The 23,269-nt window shown below is 40.5% G+C and overlaps 1 protein-coding gene across 1 annotated transcript in view; it reads right to left on the bottom strand.

Moving 5' to 3' along the window:
- ATG5 (autophagy related 5) overlaps positions 1-23,269 on the bottom strand; it is a 224,947-nt gene that overhangs the window by 103,721 nt on the left and 97,957 nt on the right. The window contains exon 6 of the mRNA XM_063441308.1: positions 7,572-7,666. Within this exon, the coding sequence (XP_063297378.1) occupies positions 7,572-7,666 (95 nt within the window). The remainder of the gene's footprint in view (positions 1-7,571; positions 7,667-23,269) is intronic.

The raw sequence follows: 23,269 nt of genomic DNA, 5'->3' as shown, positions 1-23,269 counted from the left end.
TTACAGTGTCATCTCCTTTTGCCTGACAACATTTCCATCCAAAGATGTCAGGTGCTTAATCCGTCCACTCTTCTTCCACTCCCTGAGGGGGGTATCTATTATGGATTTATCACGGATGAAACCTACATTCACCTGCTCTGTGGATGTATCAAGAAAGTCATGCATCCACATTTGACATTTTATGAAGATGAGAAGCCTCTCTGTGAAGGCCCAGATCACGCCTTCTGCACCACGTGGTACAAACCAAACATTACCCCTGAACCTTGCTATGAAGATGAGCTTTACCACCGGACCGATGTAAAGCTTACTGCACAAGACTTCTATTGTGACTCTGACGGCAATAGTATGGTCTTGATCCAGCTACCTCAACAACTTAACTACCTTTACCGTCATTGGGATACTGCTATCCCACATATTCCTGTTACCAAGTTGAAGACAAGGTCATGGAATGATCTTGGGCCAATGGCAAAACTATGGGCCACCATGACTGAAGAACAGCTACAGGAAAATGGTATTGTCAAATACCCAACAACTGACCTTCTAGAAGCATGGCCACGCCATTTCCTGGAAAAGGAATTTCAAGATCTGGTCATAAAGAATGATTATGACCCAGAAACACCTCATGACTGTTTTGAACAGATGAAAATGGAAACAGTGCACTTACCAACTGTGCATGAGAACCCATTACCAGATCCGGATTTTACCCTGTTTGTGGACGGATCGAGATATGCCGATGAAGGAGGAACATATCATACAGGATATGCCGTAACCACAACAGATGAAGTTATTAAATCATCATCCTTACCACCAGCAATGTCTGCACAAGAAGCTGAATTACAGGCTCTGACTTCAGCCTGCAAAATTTCCGAAGGAAAACGTGCCAACATCTATACAGATTCAAGATATGCTCTAGGCGTGGCACATGACTTCGGCCTAATTTGGAAGACTAGAGGATTTCTTACCACCGCCGGTACACCAGTCAAACACAGCACTGCGATCAAGGAGCTAATGGATGCCCTCCTACTCCCCGAAGAAGTGGCCGTTTTGAAAGTAAAGGCCCATGGGAAATTGGATACAGATGAAGCAAAGGGCAACCATTTGGCTGATCAGGCTGCCAAGTTAGCGGCCAGGGATTTGCAGGAAGTGGATGAAGAAGTGTCCGGACAAGAAGAAGAAGTCCCTATTTTTGCCCTGCAAACTCTTCCTACTGATTTGCGAATTTTACAAGAACAGCAAGCTGCAGTCACTCCTGAAGAAGTCCAGAAATGGAAAAAGAAAGGAGCTGTCCAAAAGGACGGAATATATTACAACAACTTCAAATTTTGTCTTCCCAGAAATTTGTATCCAGCAGTTGTCCAATGGGCACATGGGCCTGCACACCTGTCAAAAGAATTGATGGCCGCCCTCATACAGAAGTATTATGAAGCACCTGGAATCACAACATTGATCAATAGCTTCTGCAAGGCCTGTGTCATTTGTGCAAAATGCAATCCAGGAAGACCAGTTAAAGTACCTGCGAAACACCTGGCAAAGCCCATGTACCCCTTCCAGCGGATTCAAATTGACCACATCCAAATGCCCAAGAGTGGGCCCCATGAATATGCACTAGTAATAGTGGACATGTTCTCAGGCTGGCCAGAAGCCTACCCAGTGGCCAATATCACTGCAAAAACAACCGCAAAGCGCCTACTTACAGATATTGTATGTAGATTCGGACTCCCAGAAGTTATTGAAAGCGATCAAGGCCCAGCCTTTACAGCAACTGTGACTAAAGAAATTTGGACTGCTCTAGGGGTGACTCTAGCCTTCCACACCCCTTACCACCCACAAAGTAGTGGTAAAGTGGAGCGCATGAATGGCACCCTAAAAACTAGAATGTTAAAAATGTCACAAGAAACAAAGATGCCCTGGCCAGAAAGCCTACCAATAGCTCTATTTAGTGTTAGGCACACACCTAGAGGGAAGCATTCACTGTCCCCATATGAGGTTCTATTTGGGACAGCACCCAGACTAGGTTGTTATTATCCGCAGCAGTTGCAACTCCAATCAGATGTTTTAGTAGACTATGTAACTGAACTTGCAAATGTCCTAAACAAAATACATGCCCAAGTTTTCTCTTCAATTCCAGATCCCGAATTGGATACAGGTTCCCATAACCTACTTCCCGGAGATTGGGTCCTGGTCAAGAAGTTTGTGCGGAAAAATACCCTGGAACCAAGATTTGACGGTCCATTCCAAGTTCTCCTGATTACCGCAACCTCCGTCAAATTGGCCGGTAGGCCAAATTGGATCCACGCTTCCCACTGCAAGAAATCTCCTGCCCCGGAGGAAGCGAATATCGCACAAACATGTATCTCTGGTACATCTTCTCCTTAATTAGCCTTATGAAGGCCCAGCAAGTAGCCATTACCAAAGACATTAGTGGGTACACCTTCTGGTATAATTCATCATGCACCCAGGTGGCTACTTACACCTTTGACTACTGTGATATTGTAGAATGCCCATTTCCCACACCACAAATCCAGAGCATCTATAGAGATATCCCTCATTCGAAAGACCCATATGTTTGTGTAGTTGACAAACAATGGGGGCACAATTGTGATCACTGGGGGGCGGCGGGATGGAATGCCGGGCCTGCCTGGGGTTACAAACCAAAAAGTGCCGTAGCTAAAGTAGATGATCATGGTAGATCGCTTCTCCAGAGAATGACTTTGAGAAAGCCTGGGGGGAGCACACCAATGAAATTAATCCTTAACATTGAGCGCCCAAGCCCAACAGATGCAGACCAGTATGTGATGGGAATGTACTGGAAAAAGGGTTCCTACCAGAAATTAGGGCATTTCTACCTCAAAGATATGTGCAACTCTTCTGAATGGCAAGGGGCCACCCATATGGTCCCTAACCCATTAAAACCCCATATCCAGACCTTTCAGGATATGATGGCCATTGCTAACCCCACTTTTGAAGATACCATGGCCGCTGAAACAGGTTTTAATGATGTAAACTTATGGTTAGAATGGATGAAATATAATGCTAATAAACATAATAGAACCGCATGTTATGTGTGTGGCGGTGCCCGGCCTCACCTGGGTACCGTACCTTTAATCCTACCCGTAGATATAGAAGAATGTGTTTTAAGCCTTTTTGCCTACCACTATAATTTTAACAGGTCCATATGTATTGCATGGACAAAGGAGTATCCTCTTCTAGCCAAAGACGTCAAACCCCCTGATGGTATTACCGTATATAAAGGTAATTACACTTGCTATGCCATGTACGATGGTATTGGTAAATTTGTAGGTAACTTTTCCAAAGGCTATTGTGCTACATACAGAACTGTCCCTGTACGTTTGCTGCAACATCACACTAGGTCACTAGGAGACATTTATTGGTTGTGTGGGGATTTACAGCTAAGATCCAGAATGGACACAGAATGGTGGGGAGAGTGTACTTTGACTAAGGCCATTATGCCTATACATATTATTTCTGACACACACCTCAACACCCATGAGTTCAGCCACACTAAGGTTAAACGTGACGCCCCAGTGAAAGGAAGTTTTGATCCTCATGTATATATTGATGCCATTGGAGTGCCCAGGGGGGTGCCCAATGAGTTTAAAGCTAGGGATGAAGTTGCTGCAGGATTCGAATCAATTTTTACCATAGTTACCGCAAACAAGAATCTAAATTGGATAAATTACATTTATTATAATCAACAGCGTTTTGTCAATTACACCAGAGACGCCCTCCAGGGGTTGGCCGAACAGTTACAGGCCACATCCCAGATGACTTTTCAGAATAGGATGGCCCTAGATATGATCTTAGCCGAAAAAGGAGGGGTTTGTAAGATTTTGCCCGACACTATGACATGTTGTACCTACATCCCAGAAAACACAGGCCCTAATGGTAAAGTCACACTAGCTATAGAAAAATTAAATGACTTGTCTGAAGAGTTAAAAAGGAATTCTGGGATAAAAGATCCCTGGGAAAGATGGTTTGGTTGGATGACAGGATGGCAAAAGGCTTTAATGCAGATTGGTATGGCTATACTAATTTTTCTTTTTATTTTTGCTCTTCTCTTTTGTTGTGTCCTCCCATGTCTGAGAAAATCCCTCATGAAGACTGTTGACCAAGCGGCACCCGCTTTTGCCCATCTCGAAGTTGATGACCAAGAATTTCAAGACATCAACTCACCCTGTCTGCCGCTGCAAATTATCCCCTTCGTTGATAAAGTGCAGGAATTCTAGGAAGGGACTAGATTAGGGACAGCATCTGTCAGTGAATGGTAAAGGCCCCATGTGGAGAAGTGGTGGGTTAGCTGCCATGGGATACCCTTGGGTGTGAAGCGTTCGAGAGCCATACTGACGGATGGTTAGCCTATTAGGGTCAGATCTAGGGACAGCCTTGCACTTTGCATTAACATCTAGCTAGCGGCCACGGGGTTTCTGTGCCTTTGGGTTAACACGTCTTCTGATACTAACATAATAAAGTTTTATCTCTTAGAATCTAACATTTCATAGGGGGGACTGATGTGGAATTATTAAAAATCCTTATTGTACTTGTATTGAATTATTGTACTAACTCCATTTTAACTTTATATTGTGACAATCCTCCATTTTGTCCTCCTAACCTGACTTCTTCAAATCCTCCATTTTGTCCTCATGACTTAACTTGTTCATTTTAAAACTACATTACGTGACTGAACTTCTCAACCCAATTAATACAGTAGACAAAGACCGTGTTTCCGTCAAGGACAAGTACCAGGAGGTGCTGGCTACTCCTTAAGACTTGCTGGCTACTCCTTAAGAGCTTATAAGATAGTACAGTTTGAAGGCCACAGAACACAGTAGTAATGAAATGTTCTATTCATAAGAGACCTTGCACCTGGACATAAAGCCTGATATCATTGACCGTGTAAAATGACGCTTAGGACCCCCTTGTCCCCCACCCGTGTCCAGAATAATCCCACCTCTGATGGGTGGGCACGGGACTAACCTCTTAATTTTACTAACCAATAGGTAAGACACTAACTCCGTCACTTAACAATTAATCCAATTGATGATGTTTATTTGCTGATATTCTAATAATCAATGATGACGCAAAATGCCTCTTAAAAGGGCCTGCGCGCCCGCTTTTACTTCACTTGCCAATAAACTTTCTCGAAGTTATTTTAACCTGAACTTCGTGTGTCAGACTTAATTACTTCAGCGTATATACGCAATTTAATTTTATTGATTTGGACAGGAACAGATAGACTTTGAACATTTTGGTTTACTTTCAAAAAGTACCATAACAGTGGGGCCCCCCGGCGTCCTGATACCGCAGAGGGGGCCCAGGCAGCACACAGCTTCTCCTCTTCTCTCCTCCAATAACGCTCGCGAGACCCGCAGAGCGTTGCCATGGCAACCGGGTCTCGCGAGAGTTATTAGCAGGGAGGAGAAGAGAAGAGGCTGTGTGCTGCCTGGGCCCCCTCTGCGGTAACAGGGAGCAGGGGGCCCGCGGCTGCACACATAGATAGCGATATTCGCTATCTATGTGTGCAGAGAAAGAAAGTGGGGCCCAGGACTGCCAGAGCAGTCCGGGCCCCCCAGGGCCGCCGGGCCCGTGACAACTGTCACGGTTGTCACCCCCTGATGGCAGCCCTGCCTCCATTAGTATGACCTGCACAGCATGGGGAAGCATTCACAAAAATCTGTGACAGACTCTTTCCCATGACACCCTGCAGGTACTTATACACACCATACATACCCATCAAACCCATCAAAGTTCGGCCCAAGATATTAAAGTCTCCAAGGTACATCCAACAGGGGCCATTTGACATGGCAGCTTCAGTTTTGAAAGCCATACTATGAACATTTGATTTGAAATTTAAGAAAACGTTGATATTGGTACCTATACAAACACTATACAGGCACAACATTTATGAATAATTATTTTCACAGCTCTTTCAGATTGCCACACACAGCATGCAACTAGGCACATCTTTACTACTTGGTGCTGTCATAGAAGCTTTCCAACTCAGAATCAAAGCCAGCTCCTGTATTAATATAAATTTATAGTGGGATCTTATCTATGACAATGATGTTTTGAAGACCACAGACAGTTTGTCAGATCAGATGGGTAACACAATCACACTACCACAAAACCAATGGCAGTAAGTACAATACTAGATACAATGTGTAAGAACAAGTGAAATATAAAAAAATATATATATATTTTGAAGCTAAAACCCCAGCTAGCCAGCTGCTATACACAGCTCACAGTGTTATAGCTGTGATTTCCGTTCCCAATTAATCATTACTTTCACTATGAGTAAATACATCTCCAATAAGCGCTGGTGTCAAATATAAATATAGGTATCTATCTATACATACAATCACATATACATCAATTTTTATTGTAACTGCAGATTAGAATCAGAATATTACTTCTAAGACATGCATAGATACCACGAAGATATTTCAAGTACAAAAACACTTTGGTGTTCTTAGAAGAGCATCTAGTTTGTACATGCTAATATATAACCCATCTTCAGTGATTAAATCTTATTTCTTGATGGTTTTGGGTCATGATAGTGCGTGTTATGGAGCAATAAAGCTGTGGCAAACAAGGCACCTGCTAGTTTATTGTGCAAAATGATTACCATGATATGTGGGTTTATAAGGTTCGGCAGCCATTTCATAATTTCTGGAAAAACGATGACCCACAACACAGAGGCTTGTTATATAGTTTAATACCATTAAAATGAGGGAATCTTCAGATTTCAGTCATCAATAAATCTTGTAAACCATAAAAATATCTCCACACTAAAAATATTTTAAATTCTCACAGTCCAAATCATTTACATAATTACCAGCCTTAATTGTTTTGCACAGATCTTGGCAATTATTTATAAAATATTTTACCAGGAAAGATACATTGAGATTTCTCTTGTTTTCAAGTATGTTCTACCCTCCAAACTCCCAGTCCATTCGTTCAGTGGCATAGGTCTTCTCATACCACCATGCATATAATTCCCTTTATTTTCAAAACAAATCCCAAACACCTTATTATATATACATTCTATTAACTTCCTTCAAATATCATCAACATTTCTATTAATTTATATTTCTACTAGCCGATATCATAGCTTTTAAATTCAAAGTTCTTGAGAAATAGGAAAATTCCAAACAGTATACCCACTACAGGAAACTTCTGACACCCTCCCAGACTAAGTAGGCAAATCGTTAAGCTCCTTCTCTTGAGCTAAGCTCGACCCAGCAGGGCTCGTAGGCTTACGGAGCTCAGTTGACACACTCCGAAAATTAGTGTAGCCTTATACTTACAGGCTTAGCTCAGGGGAGCTAACTGGAAGCTTCTTTGTAGGACCTTCCAGCTGCAGGGGAGATGGGGACGGGTACCTGTTGGGACCTATGTCAGCTGTAAATTCTTTCTTAAATGGACTGACTACCTACTCTTGGGGGGTGCAAAGTCACTCGGGGTACCATTGTCACTACAGCAAACTGTAGTGGATAGGGTAATTGGAATGTTCTGTTAAACAGTTTTAACTTTTTCACTGTTAGCATCCTTACCTGATATATTCGAAATGGGATATACCGAAAACCACCCTCTTCTGGGAGGTATTCCATAAGTTTCCGATTTATAGCCCAAAATTGGTCAAATTTATCTAGAATTTAAAAACATATATATAATAATTAGATATTTGAAATGTGTTATATAGAGAAAAAAAATAAAGAAAACCAACTGTAATAATATAAACAATTCCAATGTAAGTCTTGAGTAACATCAGATGATTATAATTTTAAGTGTCATGTGTTTAATTGCACAAAGTACCAATTAAAAATCTGTTTTCATACTTTCCCAACAGTAATTACAATTAATTAAGACATATTGTACATTACTGGTTGATTTTATAGTTATCTTAAACTGCTTTTAGGACCTTAGTTATCTTTTTAAAAAGACTGTATTAGAAAAAAAAAAAAAAAAAAAGCACAATGATATTTACCTATTTTGTATACATAGCATTAGAAACAAAATCAATTACATCACTGGGTACGTGAAGTATTATACTTTTGTCATGGCAACATACATTGTTCTTAACCGAGAGAAGCTAAGAAAATTAAGCTAAGGAAATTAAAACATTTAGGTCAATAAGTAAAAATACCTGGGTAGGAGAATTTTAACAATACAGTTTTTTGAAATTCCCTGATTAGATAAATAATCCTGAATGTCACAAAGGTAATTTAATAACATTGTAGGGTTCTTGATGAAGAAATGTTTCACACACACAAATGTGACAGAGAAAAACAATGAAAGTAGAAAGAAAGCAACACAATTACAAAAAGTATGATTAACATTTAAACACCTGCAACACAAAATCTTCCAGGACACTGAGTGAATATGATGTGACACTAGCAAGCAGCAAATGTCACTGAAACCACATCCTTAAAAAGTAACAAATCTTCAAGGTCTTGCCAGAAAATAGATATTAAAAGCGGACATTGCCATGAAATGATTGTCATGCATTGCACTGCAGAAACGTAAATCATTGGGTTTGCATTAGATTGTATGCTATAAAATAACCAGCAATTAACTTGCATGCAAATGTGCACTAATAAATCAAGATATTCTCAGTTAAAAAAATTAAAATAGACTAGCTGTTTATGTTACATAAATTAATTTTTATGAAGCAGCACACAAGAAATAAATGTAAACACACACACACACACACACTGAGCAACTCCTACAATGCTGTCAAAGTAAAAAGCAATTGCTACTCTTGTATAATGTATATTTTTGGGGGGAAGTAAACGAAAAGGTAAAAACGGCTACATTGTTTTTTAGAACAGTTAGACTTCTTACCCGGGTCCTCGGGGTACCACTCACCGCCTCCACTACAAACAAGCAGAGAACTAGAAACTACTAAGCAGCAGCTTTCTCAAATCTCGAGAGCTAAGCCTTCAGCTCATTGACTGAAAGCATCAGCTGGGCTTGGACACAGCACTTCTGTCGCTCCGTTGTTAATAGCGGAGGTGGGTAGAGACACCCTCTGGGCGCCAGGTAATGAGTCAAAATGTTCCAAAAAGATGCCTAATATAAGTAATAAGGTGGTGAAGTTCCCTCCCCTGGGATCGTGGGTGGAGGTCCTAATATTACTAATACAGTGGACATCGGGTGGGGGCTGCACTAAGCCTCCATTGCTTGAACTTGCAGCATTCAGTCCAGATTTCTGTCATCCAGCGGCGTTTAGGCCAGGTGAAATCTAGACATTGATGAATCCCATCACCAATGTCTGGATTTTACCATCTGAATGGCCCCATACAACAGTGAATGGTTTTGCCCTACTCGTTACGGGGCCATTCAACTTAAGTGAGCTTAAACTACCTTAGAACTTGTAATTTATGGGTACTTCGTGTTCAAGGAAAGGTTTGCTGAATTACATTATTAGAACGGGTATAGGAAAGAGAAAAATATAAACTAGAATTAAGAAAATAGGCTTGGGGAGAGGGGGGAGAATCCATGGCTGATTTCAGAGATTGAAAGGCATTTCAATAATTTTCAAATAACTCAGATTTTGACAACTGGTTGATTGATACATTCAGAGCAAAAATTGCTCAAAAAATGTATCATGCGAAGCCATAAAAAACAGTGCACAATTATACTGGAAATGTATAAGACAGAAATGAAGGCATTCAAAAAGAAATCAGAGAACGTTGCATTATAGAAGGTTACATTATAAACAGGGACTGCTAGTATAGTTCTTACTGGCTATATATGCTCTGTTACTGAATGTACACAACTCATTTCTCTCCGGAAAAGAACGAGCCTCCAGCAGTGAAAGTGTCAGCCTGTGCAGCAATCACAGTATTGGATTACATGAGATAAGAATGAAACAAATGCTTAATGAATGGCAACCAGACAAAGCAGAAAGTACAAACACACAAAGAGAAGAAGTGAGACATATCTCCAATCACAAAAAAAGCTCTTACACTTCAAAATGAAAATAAATCGTTGGTTGGATGACCTCACTAAAAACACTAACATTCATTTGGTCTCTTTTAATGTGTAGAAGGGTAAATGCCATGTGTGGCTCTTGCATTAAAAAAAACATTAAAAAAAAAATTGGTAAATGCTTCCAACCCCCCATAATACGGCAACCGCATCAAAAGCAGATTATGTAAATATCAAACTATGACTGCATTTCTGGTTGTCTGTAGTCAAGATATTTTCCACATTACAACATCTTGGATTCCTGAAAACATAGAGCATAGGATAAAGTTACATTATACTAAAACAAGTAGAGCTTTTATCGCAGTTACTCCCTACTCCTAAACCTGTTTGCACCAAGACAGAAAATCTAATAAACTTATACAATAAATTCTAGATTTTCAATAAAAAATTATTTTAAATAAGTTCAGAAGTTTGCGGAAAAGATCACGAGACAGCCGCGAGAGTTCAAAATTAAGATGTACAAAGTAATTAGTCATCTGGAAAAAAACACTATAGCGGTGTTGCAAAGAAGTTAATCTGAGTAATAATTTACTTATTTGGCCTGCCAACTGCCCCAGAAAAAGGTGAAATAGCCCCTATTTTGCACTACTTTATTGGCATTCAAGTATTTTTTTTCATGTCCCTCTTCCAGGAACAAGAATATTCCCCACAACCTGCCCAATGAGTACATATTAAAAATCCATATATGGACAGTGTTAGCCAAATTACATTGGTGACAAATATGGATGTAAAACTATTGACAAAGTAGAACAATGATTGGGGAATTTAGAACAACTAAAAGGGATTTTTTGGAATATTTCTGTAGGGCATCACATATCTGTCAAAGCAAAATAACTGGCGGTTCTATACTGGCATATAGTAAATGGAAACGAGACTGAGATTACAGCATAGTGTCGCATTTGTTCTTTAAGAGGACAAAGAACAGAACTCAAATAACATCATACAACTGATTACAGGAATACCCAACTTTTAAGTACACAATGGGACCAAAGCATGTATGTAAAACAAAAATGTACTTAAAGTGAAGCAATACCCTTTTTTCACTTCCCAATGCATGTACTGCATTGCAATAGTAATTTAGAGGCATAACTGATACTGCAACTGCAGTGATTTTAATCCCAGTGATTTATTTAGTGATTTCCAGTGGGCTTTTATTTAGTTAAAACAAACAGTAAAAAGAAAAATCTCATTCCAGATTGTACCCTTTATCTTTAATGTTTTACTCGTCTGACAACCTTAAACTGGGAGGAAAAGTGAAATAAACCTGCCCACTGGGCCCTTTTCTGCCAATACAGTGCCAATTTGTATTTGTTAGCAGCTTATTTGCACACTTTGTTTAGAAACACCTCTTCCTCACTTTAAGCATTTATGGTTTAACTTTGATTTCTCAGAATTCTGGGTAATGCAGCTGAGCTGCTCAGAGTAGGACCTTCCATTTCCTGTTCACTCGCGGACAGAAGAGGCACGAGAATGTCTGTACTCGCGAGGCACCATTACGTACACTCGCGGGTGTACTTAAAGTGAGTGTATGTAAAGCGGGGTATGCCTGTTTATGTACTCACATGCTCTTCATTGGAAAATCTTACCATTTGTACTATAATTTTGTAGCAACATTATCTGCAGATTGTGGTGTCAATCCAGACAACCAGAAATTGCATTGAGAAACAGATAAATCACTATTTATGCTAAAAGCTTAACAATTTTAACTGACTAATGTATTAGTACACATTGCAAAACAAAGAAAACCTGTAGTAGATATCAAAAGAACGTTGAATTAATAAGAAAGTAAGAGAAATGGTATCAGCTTTTGAAAGCTACATGCCATCAATGATATAATGCAATCCAGACAACAGAGACCTTTGAAAATTACCTAAGTCATCTGAAAATGGCATCACCCGCAACCACAAACATACATCAAGGTGTATTTAAAAAACAAAACAAACGCCAAATTGAAATTACATTTTCCCACCCATTGCAAACCACATGAAGCTCTCTGAACAGCCTCTATTTTAGATGGATCATATCCAGGTAAAACACTAGTCATTTTATAAGCAATGTCTATCAATTATGAAACACTAACAGCCTCTGTGTTCCCAACAAGGTAGACTGCAAACAATAAAACTTTACAAACTGTGCAAATGTTATACAGTAAGTTGGCAGCTCTTTTGGCTGTTGCGAAATGCCTTGCTAAATGTTCTTGCAAAGGTGAACATGTCTATTATATGGGTATCAAAAGGTTTCCCAGTGAATCTTGGTGACAAGACCTACTTTTCAAGGAACAGAAAGAACAATGATTAAGAATCCAACGCAATCAATCTGCACCAGCTTCAAAGCTCACAGTTAATAGTATTTTTTTTAAATACTATATGTTCATTAATTGGATAAGCCTGTCACAACGCCAATTTACCCTATTTCTTGTAGGTCCTATTATAGCAACCTAATGCCTGCGATTAGGAGAGTAACACAATTATTTGGGAAATCCATCCGCCTTGGGCTCTCTGCAATGCAAGGTTAAATAGGGCCCTGGAATGAGGCACATGTAACAGGTGCAAAACCTAGTCTGTACCCACATAAAAAAATAATAATAAAAAAAAAATATATGGGGGCGGGGCCTGACAGCCAAGATGGCCGGACGTGTTCCCTAAGAGCTGGTGCATCAGTGGGCATAAAAACGTGAACCCTACAGAAACTACCCATGCCAATAACCCATGGTGCCCAAAAACGGATACTAGACCACATCAGGACCAAAACGGTACCAAAAGTGTACCGACAAGCCACACGAGCGTTCGAATCGGCCACGCGGCCTAAACTGAAGTGGGACCTGCAGCCTGGGGGAGGCGGCCGATCGCCCGGCACAGGACCCGCTTGCACGCGAGAAATTAACTCAGCCCTGCAACCCCCCCCTCTGGACCGGCGGGGGATATCCCGGTCCTCGTGGGGGACGAACACCCCCAAAGCGTGATAAGGCCAAACGAAAACACTAACCAGACACCGAGGCAGTAGGGGCCCAAGCAAGATGGCGCCACAAGCACGACCCACGACTAAAAGCCTACCTGTTAGACCACCCGACTGCACGCTGGAATTCTACGAGCGGCTGTGCACCGGTCTGTGGACCAAACTCTGCACCAGGAGATGGCTCTACAGGCAGGCGACAAAAGCAATGGCGGCGTGGATTCGCCCTGCCACCCGGCGCCAAATGAGCAGTGACCCGCCCCGAGCCCCCAGAGGGGCCCGCAGACGAAGGCTAGGTGCGAGATCGGGGAAGCAGGTACTTACATACATGGCGGACGCCAACACCAGCCCTCGTACATGCCAACACGGGACTCTAAAGTACGCCCGACCCGCTAACCGCTCGGCGGCACCCAAAGCCCTCAACCAGCGAAGCACATCACAGCCTCCACAGACTCCCGAAGACAGCACGGTCAATCGGCACATCGAGCGGGTCTGTACAGAGGACAGGACCATGTGGAGACCCTCCCTGGGAGACAGACGCCAATCCAACCACGCACCCTACCACCGTCCCGAGCCCACATGCCAAATTCCCCAAGTCGGCATCGGCTGACTGAAGAGGACCGACCCAGACAGAGACTGTGCCCCTGCAGGACCAAAGGCAGAGACACTGCAAAATTCCTTCGCACAGTCTGTGTCACAGTGCGGCTGTTCGCAGAACCGGGGACTGCAGCTATAGAGACTCTCTGTACCGCAACTAAGCTCGGTTCCTACATAATGGATACCGGTACTTAAGTTTTGCATGCCCTGATTTGTTGTTCCACGGAGCCCTGGTATGCCTAACCACTGTCCCATTGCAGCAGTCTTATGCAGGCGCTGCCAGGCCATTAGAGAGGGGAATACACTTTATCAATACTACTCTTGCATCAATCTAGCTGGTATATGGCATACACAGGGTCACCCAAATCTATTATATAGTAGAAGTTACTAACCCTGGTTTATGGCATTTTCTTTTTTTTGTTATATAAAGAGGTGTGCAATTGTAAATTCAGTTAATTGCCTATGATGCAGCCTACCCTAGCGTAGATAGACCACCATGCTCAGATAGGCGCAGCGACCACACTTCGTATCTGCAACAGGGTCCAACGTGGCAATTAACATGGGGTTTAGCATGTGTGGAGAGCTAACGTGACAATCTGCCTCAAACTGTCTAGCGTATCATGCAGTAGTTTCCTGTTACCCATATAGATGACACTAACTTAGCACTGTTAAATGATGTTAAACGATGTCTAGCTTACTTTACTCTAGAACTCTCACTATTTAGCCACGCTAATTACAATCATATCTTATTACTATAATCTAAAGTTTCCTCGACCTAACATGTATATGCTCAGCAAGTAACGTCATGATTGTCGATCTCTGTAGCGTGTACCTTGCCTGCCATTTAGGGACCTCACCTAAAAATGTTAGTTAACTGCTCAGTCTAACCCATAATGCCTTTCTGTTTAAATGCTATGCTTACATGCCTGTATTCTTCGTGTTATAAAAAAAAAAATGTGCTGCCTACACTGTAAAATGATATCAAGAGTGTGCAGAAGCTGTCGTGGCTCTGCATGCCGGTTGTAAACCTGTGCACATACAAAAATAAAGAATTTAAAAAAAAAATAAAAAAAAAATATATATATATATATATATATATCATATGAGCACAGCAGAAGCAGCCATAAACGTAAATACGGGTATAGTGCAGGAGGAGTATTTATCCAACTCACATGGTACAGAGCCTGGGGATCGGCTCAAATCTCAACAGCTTGGGTATATATGGTTATACCAGACCTTCTCCAGATTCACGGCTCGCAGATTTACGGATATATGGAAACAAAAAACAAAGTATCCTAGTGCAAATATGTATGGATGAAGAAGTAATCAAAGTGACAGTGCATGAATTTGCTCACCTTGGATAGAGCCAGTTATACTAGGCTCTATGTGTAAACGCCCCTGTGCCTTTAAGGGAGGCACTGCCCTTTTGGTATAGAGATGCAGGAAGCAGTTGAAGATCCACTAGCTTGGTATATAGCATAAATCACAATTTATTGTATATTACAAAAGAAAAAAAGAAAAACTACAATGAGTAAAATACCAATAGATAAAATCAATGATGTGGTCTTCCTTTGAACTCCCAGACGCGTTTCGCCGGTCGGCTTTCTCAATCGGATGAATGTGCTTCCTGGAAGGGCTGTGCTTAAGTTCCTGTGTTGCCACTCTGATTGGTCGTCCTATTGCCCGGACGGCCAATCACGATATGAATAATGTGGAGGTGTGTGCCTTACAGCTGTTGGCCATTATCACGGGAACTCCGGACCCGGAAGTGACGTCACCTATGAAGTAGCTATATTCAAGGCAATAGCTGCCATTATTCCCCATAGCTCTTAAATGCTCCAAAGTCCCAACTTATGAGGATAAAAAGGAATTGTACAGATCATGATAAGTTTTGTGAACAAGCGCAGAAGATTATTGGCGATTTTAGAGATAAGGGGTACGAGAATACACTGCTAAAGAAGGCTTTTTTTAGAAGTCAATATACAAGACAGAGAGTCACTAATGAAATATAAAGACAAACAACAGAATACTAATGGAGACAATGTACCGTTTATTCGTGACTTTAACTGTCAGAGTGAGCAATTGACATGTTTTTAAACTAAACATTGGCCCATTTTGAAAAGTGATGAAGTACTTAATCACATCCTCCCAGAAAGACCAAAAATTATTTATAGGGGTGTTCCCAATTTAAAGTGCAATCTTACTCAAAATTATTCTTCTTTGAATAAAACCAAAAGTAACCCATTTAATGAATCAGGTGGATTTTATTTATGTGGAATATGTGGAGCCTGTAAGAATACAAAAAGCCCCAAACGCAACATAAAAGAATTCCAACATCCCCAAGATAGAAATCAAAAATTTTAAATTAGAGAAATCATTACATGTCATTCAAAATATGTAATATACATGATAAAATGCACATGTAATTTAACCTATGCAGGACGCACTACTCACCCTCTACAGGTCAGAATACAAGAACATGTGCGGAACATCACAAATGGATATATTAAACACAGTTTATCATTGCACTTTAAAATTAAACATAATAGTGATCCGAGTCAAATTACCTTTTTAGGGATCCTGAAAGTTAATTTTAACTGGAGAGGTGATGACATTATTAAAAAAAAATGGGACAAACGGAAATGAAGTGGATTTTTAACTTAAAAAGCATGCAACCAAAGGGCTTAAATAATGATTTTGAGCTTTGCTATTTCTTAAAATAAATATTTTTTTTAATGTATATATTTTTTATACATGTCTTTTTAGATATCCTTCTATATATTTGCATACATTTTTATTCTTTAGATGTACCCCTTATATGGGGCTACACTTTTCATTCATCATTATATGTGTCAAACTATCATATATCCAAGCAATCAATAAGGATCTGTTGTGCTTTTTGATTCCTATGCATAATTCATATTTAAGTATGCAATTCCTTATATGGTAAAAACATTTACTGATAATACAAATACAAAGAAACTAGTCTTGCGCTCAAACTCCCATTACTCCTGGGCGGCAGCAATGACTATAGTAAACATCAGCCAAAATACATATAGTAAAAACCAAAGAAACAAAGTTACACAGCTAAGTTGCAATGCTGCTGCCCATCCCATGTGTTCCCTATTAAGGGTTAATAAGCATGTAGGGATGTATATAAAAAATACCCCATTCTGTCTCATTAGAGATATTTATGCCAGAAGCTCAAGAAAGCAAGGCGAATGGTTAGAGTTAGGACCCACCTAAGAGGTCTGCTTTGACTTTGGCAGGTGCTCAAACTCCCATTACTCCTGGGCGGCAGCAATGACTATAGTAAACATCAGCCAAAATACATATAGTAAAAACCAAAGAAAAAAAGTTACACAGCTAGGTTGCAATGCTGCTGCCCATCCCATGTGTTCCCTATTAAGGGTTAATAAGCATGTAGGGATGTATATAAAAAATACCCCATTCTGTCTCATTAGAGATATTTATGCCAGAAGCTCAAGAAAGCAAGGCGAATGGTTAGAGTTAGGACCCACCTAAGAGGTCTGCTTTGACTTTGGCAGGTGGGCATACCCTCTCATGGCCATTGGAGGTAACTAAAAACCTCCATTTGTTTAAACATGTATTGATAATAACCTAGCATATGCATATATGTATCTTACAGTTATTTTGGCTGATTATGAATATGTAATTATGTTTTTGTCTTTAATTTCATGTATACATTGATTATCATGGGACGTTTATGCACTATACTCTCATTGAGAACGGGCATTTTTATGGAACAAATGCCCACACACAAGATGCCACTTATACCTCAAAGGGACATGTATGAGCATGCTACTAAAGAGGACATGCGCACATGACATTTGAGAAGACCAAGAGGGACGGACGCAACACTTCATAGGTGACATCACTTCCGGATCCGGAGGTCCCGTGATTATGGCCAACAGCTGTGAGGTACACACCTCCGCATTATTCATATCGTGATTGGCCGTCAGGGGAATAGGACGACCAATCAGAGTGGCAACACAGGAACGTAAGTACAGCCCTTCCAGGAAGCACATTCATCCGATTGAGAAAGCAGACCGGCGAAATGCGTCTGGGAGTTCAAAGGAAGACCACATCATTGATTTTATCTATTTGTATTTTACTCATTGTAGTTTTTTTTTTTTTCTTTTGTAATATACAATAAATTGTGATTTATACTATATACCAAGCTAGTGGATCTTCAACTGCTTCCTGCATCTCTACCCTTAAAGGCACAGGGGCGTTTACACACAGAGCCTAGTATAACTGTCTCTATCCAATGTGAGCAAATTCAAGTATATGCTGTAACTTCCTAGCCCTGCCTCTCTCCACACACACAGCGACACCTACTGGCTGGTGCTGGTATTGCAGAGTAATCTCTGTTTAGAAAAATACCGGAATTTTTATTACTGCAATATCGGCACCAGTCAGCCTCAAATAAATACAGGCAGTCAAATCAATGGGCCTATGCCATGGGCCTGGAGCTGCAGCTCCATCAGCCCCTATGTTAATCCGGCCCTGGACAGTGTGGACAGCTTCACAGTTTATTAGAGATCAAAAGAAATTTCAAGGATTGCACACCATAGCAATACACTCTCCTCGGACTAATAAATAGAGGCATGAGAAGGAAAGGTAGATCAATATACTTTAAATATTTTTTTTTTTAAATAACATGTACAAGCTGCTGACACTGCATATTATGTAAGCCAAGCAGGTCAAACTCGTGGCCCACAGTGGACATCTTTGCGGCTCAGCGAGCAGCAAGTACATGCTTGGTGTTAAAGCAGAGTAGGCACCTGCTTTCTCCACATTTCTAAAATTTACCCGACCGGAGAGGAGGCAGGATGCTGGCGGCAGCGATGGAGCAGTGACGAGCAGGAAGACTGAGCTCCCTCACTGCTGCCAGCGTCCTGCTGTAGTGATGCCGGGTGCGGGAATATGACGGCATCCCTAAACTGCGCGCGAGGGAGCACTGAGGAGCAGGAAGGAGATCTCCAGATAGAAGATCCCCACTGGACCCCAGGGAATGATGTGAGTGTGTGCAAGAATGTGTGTGTATCTCTCAGTGAGTGAGTGTCTGTCTCTGTGTGTGTGTCAGTGAGTGTGTCTGTGTGTGTGTGTCAGTGAATGTGTCTGTCTGTGTCTGTCAGTGATTGTGTTTATGTCAGTGAGTGTCTGTCAGTGTGTGTGTGTGTGTGTCAGTGAGTGTGTGTGTGTGTCGGTCAGTGTTGCGATGGCCGTGGCTGGACAGTGGAGTACCTGGAGGTGACGTTGACGTGCTCCACCTTCACAAGGTTTCAAGAAGTAGCGGGAGGATCCGCTTTGGCACAGGGTGCAGACGGTGCCATTTGGGGTATAGCAGAGGCCGGACTCCGGAGTCGCATTGTGGCAGCGGCAATGTAAGTGGAGTCTGCTTGTTGGCTAGAGGGGATGCTGCAATTTAGTAGACGGGAGGGTGGTGGGGGGGGGGGGGGGGGGGGCTGGGATTTATTATAGGGGGAGGACTGGGATTTAGTATATGGGGGGGGGGGGCTGGGATTTTTTATAGGGGGAGGACTGGGATTTAGTATATAGGAGGGGACTGGGATTTAGTATATAGGAGGGGACTGGGATTTAGTAGAGGGAGGAGCTGTTTTTTTTTTATACTGTACTTTTCAAAATAGACTTACGTTTCTATGCAAATTTAAGTGGTTTTTTTTTGCAGCCGACATAAACTTAAACCTTGTTTATTTGGCCCATGCTAGACTTGAGTTTGACATGCTTGATGTATGCAAACAAAAAATTAGGGTAACATTGAAACAAGCTGTAATGCTCCAAATTGCAATTGTCCTCTTTTTAAGTATCACTTGTGCCATATAAACTAGTATGCTTGAAATCCAAGATGGCTGCTACTAACTAATTGAATCCTTATCAAATTTTATCTGCATGGGAAAATAACTTCACTGTACAGTCAGAAAATGTGGAGGCTGAATTTTTTTTCCAGTTTCACTAGCAACACAAAGCCAAGGCAAACCTTAGATTGTTATAATCAGCAGATACAATGTTTGTATTAACACCTCTTCCAAAAACGCTGCATGCACAAGCATGCCCATTTAGGTGCATTCCAAAGCAGTCTGTGTATGATAAAGATATTTACTGGAATAAGTATTTCACTTTAATTACGGTAAATATCATCAAGTACAAATGAGTAAGAATATTTAAAGGGAAACTCTCCCTCCCACCCCCCAATCCCCGGTTACTGAAGGGGTGAAATCCCCTTCAGTCACTTACCTGAGGCAGCGGCGATGTCCCTCGCCGCTGTCTCCTCCTCCGCGACGCTCCTCCTGTCCATTGCGTCGGCCGGTGGGCGAGACTGATCCCGCCCACCGGCCGAGGAGACCTAATGCGCATGCGCGGCAATGCAGCGCATGCGCATTATGTCTCCCCATAGGAAAGCATTGAAAAATAATGTAAATGCTTTCCTATGGGGTTTTCAGCGACGCTGGAGGTCCTCACACAGGGTGAGGACGTCCAGCGACACTCTAGCGCTATGGACCAGGAAGTGACCTCTAGTGGCTGTCTAGTAGACAGCCACTAGAGGTGGAATTAACCCTGCAAGGTAATTATTGCAGTTTATGAAAAACTGCAATAATTACACTTGCAGGGTTAAGAGTAGTGGGAGTTGGCACCCAGACCACTCCAATGAGCAGAAGTGGTCTGGGTGCCTGGAGTGTCCCTTTAAGTATTACAGAGATTGGAAGGCTCAAAGGCCTATTATTCAAGAGTAAATATATTGACATACAATAAAATATTAAATTATGTCAGTATCACTGTCAATACTCTTAATGGAGACACTTTATGTAAACCACATTTAAAGAAGCAGTAAACTCCCTGTTTCGGGGGTCTATGAAGTGGATGAACCAAGAGAGTCAGAAGAAAAGTGGAATCTTCTCAAGTAAATGATAAGTAAGAACCCTAAAATAAGATGGGAACTTTCACCTTCCAAACGTTCTACCTCTAGTAAAAATAACTCTAAATCCTTATGTCTAATCATCAAGCTTAGGTAGCTTAAAGTGATGAGAAACACAAATCTCTCATACCACCACTTCCTGAGCATGCTCCAATTGTGCAATAAAAGCAAAGTTGTTTACTTTCAGTGATGGAGAAAGTGCATGCAGTGCTTAGTAAAATCCTATTTAAAGGGGAACCGTAACTGCTCTGGATATGACACCACTGAGCATCTCTTATAACTGGTGTTAACCTGTTTGCTTTTAAATGTATATTAAAAGATGCAGCTCAGTCTAAGCATTCAATTGTTACTGTATTTCCTTATCTATGCTGACTGCCAGGTGCAAAGGACAGAGTTTGTAACAATGGTTCACAGGGAGTCAAGATGGGGGTGCCCAGTTGCAGGATAACAGGGTGTAGATCTTAACATTTAATTATTTTTTTTCTGACCGCACAAACATATTTGTAAATGTAGGGGGGTTAAAGAAACATAATATGGAAAATCTTGACAAGTAATGGTTTCTCTTTCATGACTAAATGCAAGCACCGCCATGAAATCTATAATGGTTAATTACTAAAGTGAGAATTTAAAGTAAATTATACATTTAAAGGGACACAAAAGGCACCAAAACAACGTTCGCTTATTGAAGCAGTTTATATATATATATATATATATATATATATAGATCACGCCCCTGCAGTCTCACGGTCCAATTCTCTGTTATTTAGGCGTAAAATCACTTTTGTTTCTTATTATGCAGCCCTATGAACCCCTCCTGGCTGTAACTGACATAGACTGCATGAAAAAAATGGTTTCATTTTCATTTAAATGTTAACTTGTTTTAAAGATTTTTATATCACCTGCTATGCCAATTGAACTTTAATCACATACAGCAGGCTCCTGCAGGCTATTGACAGAGCAGGGTGTGCAATCAAGGAAGGTAAAGGTTAGATCTCTCATTACAGGAAGTGTTTAGGAAGGCTGTGTAAGTGACATGCAGGGAGGTCTGACTAGGGCTGGACAACAAAGTGATTTAACTCCTAAATGGAAGAGAATTAAGCAGTAAGATTGCAGGGGCATGATCTATACACTACAACTGCTTCACTAAGCTAAAGTTGTGTTGGTGCCTATAGTGTCCCTTTAAGGTGAAGTAGCTGACCTAGACAATTCTTCCACATTTTCATCTTAAATTTTAACTTTACTCTGAAATCACCTTGCATTCTAACTTCAGCGAACATCCCATCATGTCCTGCATTTCAATTTGCTAAACACTTTATCTATAGATTGTTCCTGACAAACAGCAAAAAATAAAAAATATATATTTTAACCCCTTAACGCCGTTATGGCGTACCATGCCGTCACGCATTAAATGGGCTTTAAAGCCGTTGCGACGGCATGGTACGCCGTAACGGCTTAAGCCCCCAAGAAGAGAGGTGTACTTACCTCCGCCGCGATCCTCTTCTGGGGGGCTGCCTGAGAGCCCAGGCAGTCCCCTTCCGGCAAATGAGGCCCCCGGGGGCCATGTGATCGCTCTCAAAGAGCGATCACATGGCCTCCTATAGCTGGCTGTGGATCTGCCAGCAGGGGGACTGTCTGAAATATCAGACAGTCCCCCTGCTGGTAGGAGGTGTAAAAAAAATAAATTAGACATGTGTAAAAATAAAATAAATATATTTATATATATATATAATATGTATATATATTATATATATATATATAATATATATACATATTATATATATGTAACGTCATACAAAGTGTATTTTAATATTAATATAAGTACATATATTAATATTAAAATACACTTAGAATGATGTTACATATATATATATATATTATATATGTACATATATTATATATATATAATAGATGTACATATATATATTATATATAAATATGTATAATTAAAATAATAAATAAATTAAATAAATAAAATGAATAAATAAAATATTGAAACAAAATTTAATATAAATTATATATGCATATGTAATTTCATTCTAACTGTATTTTGTTATTAATATATATATATCGGTAACAAAATACACTTAGAATGACATTCTATATATATCTATCTATATATAAAATACAAAAAACCGCAAATATATATATATATAGATAAATACATATAATTACATAAAAGATTACATTAGTATACGCGTAGAATTTAAATACCTATAAATGCATATATATTAAAATTCTACGTGTATATTTAAATAACCTTTTAACGTAATTATGTGATTTGATTAATTAAAATTTGATTGACATGCCTGACAACACAGGGAGAAAGTGCAGAGAATTTAATTCGCAAGCACTATATTTGACCCTGTAACTCTCCAAGACACCATAAAACCTGTACATAGGGGGTACTGTTTTACTCGGGAGACTTCGCTGAACTCAAATATTAGTGTTTCAAACTGGTAAATTGTATTACAACGATGATATTTTAAGTAAAAGTGACGTTTTTCGCATTTTTTACAAGCGAACGGCACTTTTATGGTCTATATTATTGTTGTAATATGTTTTACTGTTTTAAAACACTAATATTTGTGTTTAGTGAAGTCTCCCGAGAATAACAGTACCCCCCATGTACAGGTTTTATGGTGTTTTGGAAAGCTAGAGAGTCACATATAAGGCTTGCATTTCATTTTTTTCACATTGAAATTTGCCAGATTGGTTATGTTGCCTTTGAGAGCGTATGGTAGCCCAGGA

Source organism: Pelobates fuscus, chromosome 2 (assembly GCF_036172605.1).
Source record: "Pelobates fuscus isolate aPelFus1 chromosome 2, aPelFus1.pri, whole genome shotgun sequence".
In the NCBI taxonomy this organism is placed as follows: Eukaryota; Metazoa; Chordata; class Amphibia; order Anura; family Pelobatidae; genus Pelobates; species Pelobates fuscus.
Note: the sequence above shows the minus strand (reverse complement) of the source record. Positions and strands in the feature narration are given on the sequence as shown.